The following is a 13,205-nucleotide window of genomic DNA, read 5'->3' on the forward strand; positions in this document are numbered from 1 at the left end:
ACATGGCCAGAGGTTCCTTCATTTACCAGATGGGCTGCTGCTTCAGGTGGGTGTACAGGTACACCTTCTCTCCTTTCTTTTCCTCTGGAGCCTCAGACACTGGGGTGGAGGAGAACACATGACAGGCACTTGTTCACCTCAATCCATCTCTAACTCACATTTGGAAACATAACAGAGAAGTTTAGCAGGAGACAAAAAAGCTGTTTTGCTGTAGGTTTTGGTACATCATACCTGGTGATTTGGGCTTTGTCTCAACCGGGCTTCCCCCATCCCTAGAAATGAGAATGGGTTATATAAAACAACTATGTATATACAACGATGTAAATCAAAACAATTCGAAGGAGCTGTATCTGCTCACTCAGTCTTGGGAGCCATTGAGCCCCTTAGCTTGCTCTCTAGGCCTCCAAAGAAGCCCTTGACGTCAGTTTTAGATGTGGTTTTGAGGAGGCGCTCAGCGGCATCCTTCCTCACAGACAGCCAGGAGTTGGCCTTGTTGATGTACGAGTCCAGACCAGCTGGAGGACCGCCACGATCCAGCAGCTCTGAGGGAGATGGCTGGGACTTCCCTGAGCAAGACATGAGCAGAGAGGTCAAAGTCATGGCATCACTGAAGCCTTTTTTACATGTTTTAAAGCCCCACAAGGCAAATGTGTTTAAACATCAACCTGTCTTTCAATGTCCCTGTGGTGTCCTTGGTCCAAGGCGTCACACCGGTCAGCCTGACAAACAGTGTACAGCAGGAGTCTGAAACTATTTTTAAGGACCCCTTACCTGAGAGAGATGGAGCAGGGACCCCCTATCACATGTATTGTATAAAATTAGGTTGCATATAAAACCGTGCCTACAATATTGTGTGGGTGGCGTGAAGCCTTTATACATACTGTTGTTTGCATAGAATACAAAGTATATGAATTGTTGGTATGATTTAATAAATCATGTTTTAATGTTAAACATACATGTGGCACAGGGAATCCTCTGAGGAACTGCATCTGTGGGTGGTTACCTTAGAGACTTGCCTAACTAAAGACTCAACTTGACTTGACATAACCTGTGACTTGATTTGACAATTTAAAGTCCCATGTCTCAGACAGACATCACCTTTAACGAACGCTACGAGCTGTTTTAGCCTCTAAGGGAAGGTAATCTCAGGTGCACATAAAATGTGCCTCTGGGAAATAGAAATGAAAACAATTAGTCCATCAGCTTTGGAGGAATCAATGAGACGTCTCGCCGTGCAAGACAAATAACTGTAAACATGCACACATTATTCTTCGTTTGGTTTTATTTGTAGTTTGGGGTTTGCAAGCAGACCTTTTGTTCACCACTGTGCAAAATTGCCAATAGTGCATGTTTACTTTATGTGTTATAAAAACAGGTTACAGCAGACCTGACTGCAGACGGAAGTTGAAGCAATATACTGTGCCACGGCACTACATTAATCACTCAAAGCTTCCTGTTTGCACAAACACTACCGTCATGCAACCGCACAAAGCCACCTGTGTTTGTGGTGTTGCTGCAGAAGAAACCACACTCTGAATCACCAATGATGACAGATATTTATTTTTCTTTTGCTGTCTAACGCTTTTCTTTTGCAATTACGAGCTCTGGTTGCCCTTTAAACAGTCTTGTATAAAGTACTTGAAAGCAATACTTGAGTACAAGTACAAGTATCTCACCAAAAAATGACTTTGGTAGAAGTGAAAGTATCCTTTTAGAATATTACTTGAGTAACAGTCTTAAAGTATCTGATATTTACTGTACCTAAGTATCAAAAGTCATTTATGATATTAGATGCACTTCACTGTTATTGTGGCTTCCTTATAGTGAAGCATGATATTCAGGGTTTTCACACTTTCTTAAACATCAAGTCTGGCATCCCTTAAGAAAAAAACAGAAACAGAATTTGATTTTTTGTGAGAAAGAGTCTTTCACTCCAACACAAGTAACGAGTAGCGCAGATGCTTAGGGGAAATGTAGTGGAGTAAAAATATACATTTTATTTAGTTAGAGTAAAAGGAAACGTTTTCAGAAATATAAATAACAAAGTAAAGTACAGATACGTTAAAATTCTACTTAAGTACAGTAACGTAAGTATTTGGTTACATTACAACATTGCCTTTAAATGTGTCCAATCAAAGGCAGCAGCAACTCTGAGAACTTGAAAAGAGAAGTCCCTCTAAGGGCCCCGACCCATCAGGGAGACGATAAGCCTTCGGTCAAAGATGGGCCGACGTTTAGCGGCCTAGTTTTTAAATCATGGACGTAAAATAGAATCCGTACATGAGAAGAAAAACACAAGTGAGGAAAGCAAGCAGACATTAAGAGGACACACACAGAAGGCTCTTCTTGTTTAGTTTTTTATCTTCATTTCATCTGATCATTTCAATTCATTTCATCGGAATCAGCAAGCTAGCTAACTAGCCCGCCAGCTGCAGCGTGACAAACATGCCAGATACAGAGCTGAAAGACAACAGAGAGGTTGAAAGAGCCCTTACCACTGTAGTAGTATGTGAAGCACATAGTCATGAGGTTTTTGGCTGGGCTGTAGTCATCCATCTGATAACATCTGGGAACACACCATTTCTTTAGAGATGATCCTGTCATGTCTTCAAAGTTAGAATTAATGTCATTTACTGGAACATTTTCACTAAAAGGACAAGCAGGTGATATATGTTTTCTTATTGTCAGCAAATCCTATGAAAAGACACAACCCACAATGAGTTTATCCTAATAAGTCTTTCCAAAGTCTAATGCATTCAATTTCTCGGTGCCACAGAACTCAATTGTTGATCAAAAACTATTAAAAAGACATAAATAAGCTACAGTGTTGCACTGGCAAGTTCCTTCATTACAATGGAACCCACACACACTGTAGTTAACTTTGACTCTATCCCACATACACTGTCCTGCTGCTAGATAAACTCAACAGAGCATCAAATGAGTATGAATCCGACACCGACCCCATAACTATTTCCTCCTACGTAAGTTATGTTTGGTATTGAGAGATTTTTGTATTTTCATGGGCAAAACTGACATTAACAACTTTATAAATGATCACCGGCCTTATCCTTCACAATCAAATGGGACTAGACAGTTACACTATGTTGGTGTCAATAAAGTCAACAGTATAGACTCACTCAAACAGTACAACTGCAAAAGACTGCACCAGTCTGTAGAAGGTGGCTTCACTCACACATTTGGAGTGGCAGCGCTGTGAAAACAGTACGACAGTTACAGAGTTAGAAACTTGTTCAGGATATCTTGGTGTAAAGACCCCAACAACTATCACTTACGTGATAGAGATATTTGGGTTTGATTTCCCGCATTCATGTAGGCATTTTTTCACTCAAATGTGTGACTAAATGTATGTATGTGGGGGTCCAACAACAACGTGTAATTCCTTGGCCAATGCATTTGGAATATTGCAGTTACTGTTTTCCTTAAAAGGCCATGTATGAAGTCTGATTAGTTACCATTACATCATTTCCCCGTATTCACCTGTGCGCTGACGTATTTGGCAAACCACTCCCTGCCTTTGCCATTCTCTCCACTGCACAGCTCTCCAAAACGGGCCTTCTCTTCCTGGTCAAAGTCCTCCCTGTGAAAACATGGTCCAATAACTCAATACAGCACTAATGTATAAACATGTTCCACTGCTGGTTTTTATTAAGGTAATGATGTATTCATTTCTCTGATTTTACTATGCAGAGAAATGAAATGTGTTCCATTGAGAGTCTGACCCAGAAAATGTCAGTATCTGACAGCTAAACAGAAAGAAATCCCAACATGTGTCATTGAGCTGTTTCTAAAGGATTGATAGAAAATGATCAAAAATGATAGGATAGATCTATGTATAAGACTGGACTTGGGACGCAAAATGTAGCTGCATTTAATTTAATATTATATAATAATATTCTGTATTGTTAGCAATGTCAAAATGTGTAACTCTGCAGTGGCACGTTGTTTCCATTTCACCAAGATGAACTCAAGCTGTTAATCCAGGAGACTTTTCAAAGTAGTAGTTCAATATTTTTTGAAAAGGTAGATGATGATTTGATGATTTTTTCCCCATTTCTAGTATTTGCGCAAAGCTAACCGGCTGCTGGTGGTAGCTTCATATTTAGAATATATTACAGACAGGACAGTAGCATCAATCTCCTCATTTATCTCTCAATAAGAAGCACACTTTCAATAATGTCAAACTATTCCTTTAAAGACACACACTGAACATTTTCTTTACAAGAGTAATGGACTCAAGAACCAAACTGGTGACCTAGAAGTCGCAGTTTCATGCCACTTTGTGGATAAATTGTAAAGGATGGGTGAGTCATTCCATGCATCCTCCCCCAACATCTACTATATATAGATATGCAAAGCAAAGGAAAAGAAAAGTGAATGTGCAAAGCTGGGCAAGGTAACAATGGAGTTTTTCCTGGCCCCACTTACACACATCCTTTTTCACCATTACTATGTTGTACATTTATGGGTATGTGTATTGATTTGACGTTTATGTTTATCTATTGATTTGTATGTGCTTTTGTTTCCTCTGTCAAAGCACTTTGTAAACTATTGTTTTTAAAGGTGTTATACAAATAAAAGGTATTATTGGAACACAAAGGTACCCTGATATTTAGAAGCACCCTTTAAACATTTCACCCTGCTCACATTTGATTTCTTGTCAAATATTCCTGCATCGGTTGGACTGATGTCCCCCATGGGACGTTGCTGGTGAGTCATACTAATCTCTGACTGAGTGAATGTTCCAAGTTATTCCGGGTGACAAACATGGAGCAGTGTTGATCTGAGTATAAGTGAATAGACAGCCTAAAGCAGGAGAAATTGCTGGCGACACACAGTCAGGAAGAAGGAAAAAGTGGTGACATAACAAATCACTCCATCAACAAACTGGAATTACAATTGTATGCCTCTGCCAACCAGTGCAGTAGCTGCAGTTTCCATCTCTGTCCAGACTTACATAATATATGTAGTGACGACTTTGAACAAGTTTAATAAATTATTGTTTATTAAGTTTATTTTTTTGACAAAATGTGGCTCTTTACACAAAGCAGCACAGAAGATTCTAATCCCAACCGGTCGTCAGACACCGCCTCCCAAGAGCCTGGGTCTGTCCGAGGTTTCTGCCTAAAAGGAGCTTTTCATCTCCACTGTGGCCCTGTTGCTGCTCTGGAGGAAACTACTAGAACTGTTGGGTCCTTGTGGATTCTGGAGTGTGGTCTAGACCTGCTCTATCTGTAAAGTGTCTTGAGATAACTCTTGTTGTGATTTGATACTATAAATAAAATTGAATTGAATTGAATTGAATTGAAGATCTATAAATCCCAGTTTCATGGTGGTCATCCAAGATTAGTGTCATGGAATCAGTATCTGACCAGCTGAATGTACAATAGTACAGTTAGAAAATGCACTTTTGCAGAAGATTATGATGTCACAGTAAAGTTGACCTTTGACCTTTTGGATTTTAAATGTCATCATTTCATTGTTTCATCCTATTAGACATTTGTATAAAATGCTGTCATAATTTAGCATAGAAATTCTTGAGTTGTGGCCAATAACGCTTGTGACCATTGTGCCAAATTTGAAGCAATTCAAGAATGGGACAGACAGAAGGACAGACCGGAGGACAGGGCAGACAACCTATAAACCTGTCCTTCTAGCACTCTCTGAGATGAGCTGATGTAGCTGGGGGGCACCTTCCCTGCACCCATAATCTGCTGGCTGCCTTCCAGCCATACAACGGGTCTCTTTATTGTGCTGTACATTCACCACTGCCGGGCATATTTCTGATCATCATTTCAATGACCTGCACATTTCAGTATAAATCTGAATGCTCTTCTGAATGTAGCTATTCCATCTGCAAATATGATATGATTATGAAAATGGTAAAACAGGGGAACTATAGAGTACTTTCATCGTTAATGCTGCAGTGGGTAGGAAACAAAACGCCAGACTGTATTTAAACATGGACAACATGTCCCCACTTCCTCCGGTGTGTAAAAGTGAAGCCACAACATCCAGCATGCAGGTGCTGCCATCTTGTAATGTTGGAGCCAGAGTCGGCCGCGGTGAAGTCTTGGTCATACACCTGCCCGACGAATCGCCAGTCAATCACAGTTTCACTGTTTTTATAGCATCAAATAACTGGTAACAACCAGACGTATCACAAAAACATTGAACACACTTCAGCAAGATAAGAACTACCTAAAATGACAAAAATCATGTTTGGGAAAAATGTATTTGAGGTGTACTTTGATTTTTTTTTCAAGGAGGGGGCCGGATTGATGATCTATACTGCAGCCAGCCACTGGGGGGCTGTGGGGGTGATCCACATGTGTTGGTTCTATGCACCAACCCCTGGGTCCGACTTAGAATCATACAGTCTACAGTGGTGTGAAAAAGTGTTTGCCCCCTTCCTTATTTCCTGTTCCTTTGCATGTTTGTCACACTTAAGTGTTTCGGAACATCAAACCAATTTATACAATAGTCAAGGAAACACAAGAAAACACAAAATGCAATTTGTAATGAAGGTGTTTCTTATTAAAGGTGAAAAAAAATCCACAATCATGGCTGTGTGAAACAGTGATTGCCCCTAAACCTAATAACTGGTTGGGCCCCCCTTAGCAGCAACAACTGCAACCAAGGTTTGCGATAACGTGCAATGAGGCTTTACAGCGTCCTGGAGGAATTTTGGCCCACTCATTTTGCAGAATTGTCCTAATTCAGTTACATTAGAGGGTTTTCGAGCAATGAACGGCCTTTTTAAGGTCTACACAAATCAATGGATTCAGGTCAGGACTTTGGCTAGGCCACTCCAAAGTCTTCATTTTGTTTTTCTTCAGCCATTCGGTGGTGGACTTGGGTGTGTTTAGGATCATTGTCCTGCTGCAGAACCCAAGTTTGTTTCAGCTGAGTACACGAACAGATGGTCGGAACTTCTCCTTCAGGATCTCTTGGTAGACAGCAGAATTCATAGTCCTTTTATCACGGCAAGTCTTCCAGGTCTGAAGCAGCAAAAACACCCAGACCATCACACTACCACCACCATATTTTACTGTTGGATAATGTTCTTTTATGAAATGCAGTGTTCCTTCTACGCCAGATATACTTGGACACACCTTCAAAGAGTTCCACTTTTGTCTCATCGGTCCACAGAATGTTGTTCCAAAAGTCTTGGGGATCATCAAGATGTGTTGTGGAGAAATTGAGACGAGCTTTGATGTTCTTTTTGCTCAGCAGTGGTTTTCTCCTTGGAACTCTGCCATGCAGGCCATTTTTGCCCAGTCTTTTCCTGATGGTGGAGGCATGAACGCGACTAACTGAGGCAAGTGAGGCCTGCAGTTCTTTGGACGTGTTTGTGGGGTCTTTGTGACCTTTGGGAGTCGTGCTGCGCTCTTGGGGTAATTTTGGGCGGCCGGCCACTGGGAAGGTTCACCACTGTTCCATGTCTTTGCCATTTGTGGATAATGGTCTCACTGTGGTTCGCTGGATTCCCAAAGCTTTGGAAATGGCTTATAACCCTTTCCAGACTGATAGATCTCAATTACTTTCTTTCTCAATTGTTCCTGAATCTTTGGGTCTCGGCATGAGTGTAGCTTTTAAGGATCTTCTGGTGGACCTTACTGTGTCAAGCAGCTCCTATTTAAGTGATGCCTTGATTGTGAACAGGTGTGGCAATAATCAGGCCTGGGTGTGGCTAGAGAAACTGAACTCAGGTGTGGACAACCACAGGTATAGTATGTTTTAACAAGGGGGGCAATCACTTTTTCACACAGGGCCATGATGGTTTGGATTTTTTTTCACCTTAATAATAAACACCTTCATTTACAAATTGTTGTGTTTACTTGTGTTGTCCTTGACTATTGTTTAAATTGGTTTGATGTTCCGAAACACTTAAGTGTGACAAACATGCAAAGGAACAGGAAATGAGGAAGGGGGCAAACACTTTTTCACACCACTGTATGCTTAGAATGAACAGGTTTTTTTTATGTATTTCTTTAAGTATCTAAATCGATGCAGCAGAACCAAATACATTGTTTTTTTTCCCCAACACATTAGATAGATTGATCAGGTAAACAGCTAAAAATAATCTTAACTTTGCATTAGCAAGTTGTGCTTTAAGCTCTTTTTATTCTGCGAAGTTCTTGTCTCTCTATTGGACGGCTCACAGTGGACAGTTAGGTAAAAACCCGGACAGTGAGCATCCTTCCCACACATTCTTCTCCTCTGTCCTGGTTCCTTGACCTGGTGCTAGCCTCAGGAGCAGCGACAGCCGGCTACACAGGGCTACCTTCTGTCAAGTGACTAATCAGTGAATTGACTAATTATTTCACTGATATACAATATACATTTGCAAACATTTTTTTTTCTCTTTTAAAGTAGGTGGATTTTTTTGAGATAAATAAATAAGTAAATAAAATGTATACATTTGATAGTGTAAACAGTACCAATGTTTTCTTTTTAATTTATACTTTTGTAATTTATATTTTGACAGATATTCCTCCATTTATCTGAAAATGTATTCGTATTATTTACAATAATGAATCACTGATGCTTATTACTAATACTACTACTAGTGTCTAGTATTCTGCTAGCACTTGCTATGCTTTTGTTTATTGAAATAATGGGCCATTTCTTCTGTAAAAAGAGAAATGGTTACAAAATTGAACAAAAGTGACTATAGCATCTTTCAAATTATTACGCTGTCACAAACTGGCTTTCAATTTGTCAATCATGTCGCTTTTCACTGATATAATGATTCTTTTAAGTACACATACAGTCCATATACTCAATATAAAAAAAAAAAACGTTCTTCCTTACTTTCCGTGAAACACCTTCTCCACATAAGCCTTCATGAACTGCCTCCTCTCCACCACCTCAGCGTCGGCGTCTCCTCCACTGTGAGTGGACGAAGAGGACGACCTCCTCAGCTCCCACATATGAGAGGGCGGGTCCATGTCGTTGTCGCTGTCCGCTGACTCTGTAGCATCGCTGTCATTGTCTCCTTTTTCTTGGTGGTGAGTGCTGGGCTTATTTGGTGCTAGTGGCTCTGGCAGTAAGGGTTGCTGGTGGACTCCCAAGGACGGCACCTGCTCTGGAGAGAAAATGTCTGTATGGCCTTGGTGTTGGCCTCCATCTTTGCTTAGAGCTGTGGCCTCTGAGGGCAGGTCAAAGTCTATTAGGTTGTCCACTGCTACGCTCTCCATGTTGGCAATAAGCTCTACAATAGTGTTTTTAGAATGAGCTATTTGGTGCTCTGCAGGAACATGAGAGTGGTCGTAGATGTAGGTGCTAGTTGGAAGCTTCAACTGTCGTATTGGGTTTTGGTTTTGATTTTGCAGGCTCTCCCAACCCCTGAGGGTGCTGACATCCAGGGAACTCACAAACCCAATGCATCTGTGAATGAAGGAAGGAGATAATTAGCATTGTGATCATCTTTTACATTCAGTTAAAATGTACTAGGCAACCTAATAGACCTGAAGGTGGTGAGAGGTAAGACTAAGAGCCTTTTCAAACTTTACGGTTTGGGGCGCCTGGGTAGCAGTGTATGACTTGTGTTGATGTGTGACTTCTGCACAACACAACTGATGGTCCCAACTCCATTAATAAGGCAAGAAACTCCACTAACTAACCCTGACAAGGCCCACCTGTGAAGGGAAACCATTTCAGGTGACTACCTCATGAAGCTCATTGAGAGAACACTAAGGGTTTGCAGCGCTATCAAAAAAGCAAAGGGGGGGGTCATCTGAAGAAACTAGAATATATGACATGTTTTCAGTTATTTCCCCCTTTTTTGTTAAGTACATAATTCCACGTGTTCATTCATAGTTTTGATGCCTCCAGTGATAATCTACAATGTAAATAGTCATGAAAATAAAGAAAACGCATTGAATGCGAAGGGGGGTCCAAACTTTTGGCCTGTGCTGTAAATAATAAATAGATTGAGTACCTAATTATCCCTATTGCCGGGATTACAGCAGCCACTTGACTTACATGTAAAATCCAAAAACAAGAGTTTGGGTTTCTCAAAATTAAAATGAGCAATTGAGTGCAGCATAAGTTAACAAAATGCACCTGAAGGCTCTATGAAGTCCCGTTGGAGCCCACATGCTTTACCGTTCGCTGTTTTTTTGTTGTTATTTTTTTTACATAACTCACAGGGAAGGCAAGAGGTTGCCTCCCCGGTGACTTCAAGGAAGCAGGAGGATTTTCCAGTTGTGTTGTTTTATCTCAGACTCCGGCAATGGTCATGGTGGCTAGGAAAGTCAAGCTGCAGGCTACAGGTAAGCTAAGCCTTTAGCTGCATGCTACCTGCGGTAGAAAGCAGAGAAAGGAATACTGGGGGAATTGTGAATTTCTGCTTTTGATTTTGATGGCTAAAATGGAAAGCTCATTTCAATCTATTTCGGTTTATCCCTTGTTTTCACTTTGTTGGATTAGCCCGACCCACTGGGGACAGATTGAAGAAAGAACTAGAAAGCCTTGGTTTAGTGGTTTGCTGAATATTTATTTAATTGTGAGTGTTTCCAGTCAGTCCTCCTCGACCATGTCGAAGACATCCCCAGTGTGGCAGCATTTTACAAAAATAGATAACGGAAAAAAGTGGAATGCAAAGTTTGCAAGCAACAGTTTGCATATCGCAGCTGGACTACAAACATGGCGTATCACCTAAAAACGGTGAGCTAACCTGTCTGCGTTAGGTTGCCCTGTCTGTTTTGAGTAGGCTATATGAATTTATCAGAGTTGGCATATTTCATAGTCTGATAATCGTTTTATAACTACTGGCGCACCCACCCGCAACCACGATAGCGTTCCCTAGACCCCCCCAGACCCCCCAGACCCCCCCAGACCCCGCTGGGTGTTAAGCCTCTATCATCCAAACGCAAAAAAATAATATCACGGAAGGAATTGTTGACTTTATTGCTCAGGATATGAGGCCTATTGCTGTTGTGGAGGGCTGAGGTTTTAAGAACTTGTTAATATCCAGCGCCAGCACGCCCCACCATCATGGACTAATATCCAGCACCAGCACGCCCCACCATCATGGACTAGTATCCAGCATCAGCACGCCCCACCATCATGGACTAATATCCAGCACCAGCACGCCCCACCATCATGGACTAATATACAGCGCCAGCACGCCCCACCATCATGGACTAATATCCAGCGCCAGCACGCCCCGCCATCATGCATGGACTAACCGGAAAATGTGAGGGACATAAAGAGAAAGTTTCACAGTTAATGCAACACAGCGAGGCACTGAGCTTGACCACAGATATGTTTAAGTATACAGTATATATTAAAGTGGATGTACAACAAAGAACCAAACATATCAAAAAAACATTTCATAAAATAGCCTTCTCTATATGCAGTGTTACATCATTAAGGAAATCACATTGTTGGATTTTTATTATTGTTACATATTTTTTGCACCTAGTTGAGGTGGGATTAATTTGAACGACTTTATATATTGGTAGTTGTTTTCTACAACAATGTATAAATATACTGTATACAATATATACATATATTTGTACATTACATACGCTTACGTCACAAGTAAATGTACCATTGTAAATGTAAGTCATTTTCCACCACAGCCCTAAACCAACCATAAGTATCAGGCTCCAGACTGATAGTAGGACAGCAGTCCTCCAGTCCTTTTGACAGGCAGCAGGGACTGATAGCTAGCCTAGTCTCTCTCTATTCTCCCTGCACAAGAGGCGTGAACAATGGCCGTAGTTCAAATGGCTTGGATGACAAAGGACCTACACAAGATTGGACTCTATCAGAAATATCCTTCTCTAACCTTCCACCATAAAACTTTTAGCGTCAAACACGTCAACTTCAATGTCTTTAATTAGTGTTATTTTGAATAATTATTCTGTATTGTTCAAAACGTAACATATTCAAAACATCACACGTAACAAAGAACAGAGCTGTGTGCTGCAAGGTAAAGACAGTACCGTCCACTATAGGGGGGTGGGGTCTACAATCTTTGGGAAACATATTTACACGCAAGAAGGATAACGGTAATATGACCTCTTTTGGGGTTGTGTTTCATATTTTTTAAAGTGACATCTTCTAAATATTGGGGAGGGGGGGGGAATCATAGGGTTAGGATTAAAATGTGTTTTATGGAACAAGGTATCTTTAGAATTGTACATTTAAAGCTCAGTTGGAGTTCAGAGCAGCACAACAGTGCCAGAGGGCGATAGCTGAACGGCACGGCCACACATCACATGCTCCCATGGTTGTGTGACAGGCAGAAGTGGCTGATGGCAGATAAGTTAGGTGTAGAATCTCAGCTGAGGAGGTTGGCCAGTGGAAAAGCTGAGGACTGCACTTGCAGATGTAATCTGTTCATCCCCAGCATCACTCTCAACACAACAACACTAAATCTGTTTTCAGAGGACGAGACAGAAAAACAGATCATCATGGCACTGAACATGAAAGCAATGCACTCCCAGAGTATGGTGAACCCTATTATATCTACCATTACCAAAAAAGAAATGACAACATCACAGTATCATTTTCTTTATTTCTCAGTTCCTTTAGACTGATGTGACACACACTAGTCAATCCTCTCTCACACACACGAGACCCCGTGTCTGTGTGTAACATAGTTCTTCCTGCATGCCACTGCGATGTGTAGACAGCCAATCACCAGCCTTATTAGATCTCGGTAGAAGCTTGCTGCATGCTTATTGGCTAACTGATACTGATAAGATTCATTCTTTAGGTATTGATATATTTGTGTATTGAATGACAAGCCATTTTTCGATACTAGATACTATGGAGGCAATTTGGTTTGTGCCTAAAATCAAAAATCAACCAACGAAGGAAATGAGTACTAGACAATTTAGAGGCAAAGCAGGGCAAGACATTCCTTTGCCATCCTAGGAAACGCAAATTCACCACCCACCAATGTTCTTTTACGCTGAATCAAATGTTTTCATTATTCATGTCGCAGCTGCTTGGCTTAATTCAAGGCTTAAAACTCTTTATATTTGTATACTTGAACGCCTCTATAAAAAAACTGGTCTCTCCATTCACATAGAAATGTATAAATCTCATCTTCTTCATTACTCAAACTCAATAGCCGTAACTAAATCAAACTACTGTTCTGACCTCCTCTGCTCCAACGAAGGAAACTCCAGGTCTCTCTTTTCAATAATCCATAAAACCTTTAA

The 13,205-nt window shown here is 40.9% G+C and overlaps 1 protein-coding gene across 2 annotated transcripts in view; it reads right to left on the reverse strand.

The window, feature by feature from the left end:
• LOC116693433 (uncharacterized protein KIAA0513-like) overlaps window positions 1-13,205 on the reverse strand; it is a 453,101-nt gene that overhangs the window by 10,368 nt on the left and 429,528 nt on the right. For both annotated transcript variants that reach the window (XM_032522422.1, XM_032522421.1), the window contains exons 2-8: window positions 8,836-9,411; window positions 3,499-3,598; window positions 3,138-3,211; window positions 2,496-2,566; window positions 359-566; window positions 232-272; window positions 27-99 (exon numbers count right to left, since the gene is read on the reverse strand). In XM_032522422.1, coding sequence (XP_032378313.1) covers window positions 27-99; window positions 232-272; window positions 359-566; window positions 2,496-2,566; window positions 3,138-3,211; window positions 3,499-3,598; window positions 8,836-9,221 — 953 coding nt within the window. In that variant the 5' untranslated portion in view covers window positions 9,222-9,411. The remainder of the gene's footprint in view (window positions 1-26; window positions 100-231; window positions 273-358; window positions 567-2,495; window positions 2,567-3,137; window positions 3,212-3,498; window positions 3,599-8,835; window positions 9,412-13,205) is intronic.

Source organism: Etheostoma spectabile, chromosome 8 (assembly GCF_008692095.1).
Source record: "Etheostoma spectabile isolate EspeVRDwgs_2016 chromosome 8, UIUC_Espe_1.0, whole genome shotgun sequence".
Classification (NCBI taxonomy): Eukaryota; Metazoa; Chordata; class Actinopteri; order Perciformes; family Percidae; genus Etheostoma; species Etheostoma spectabile.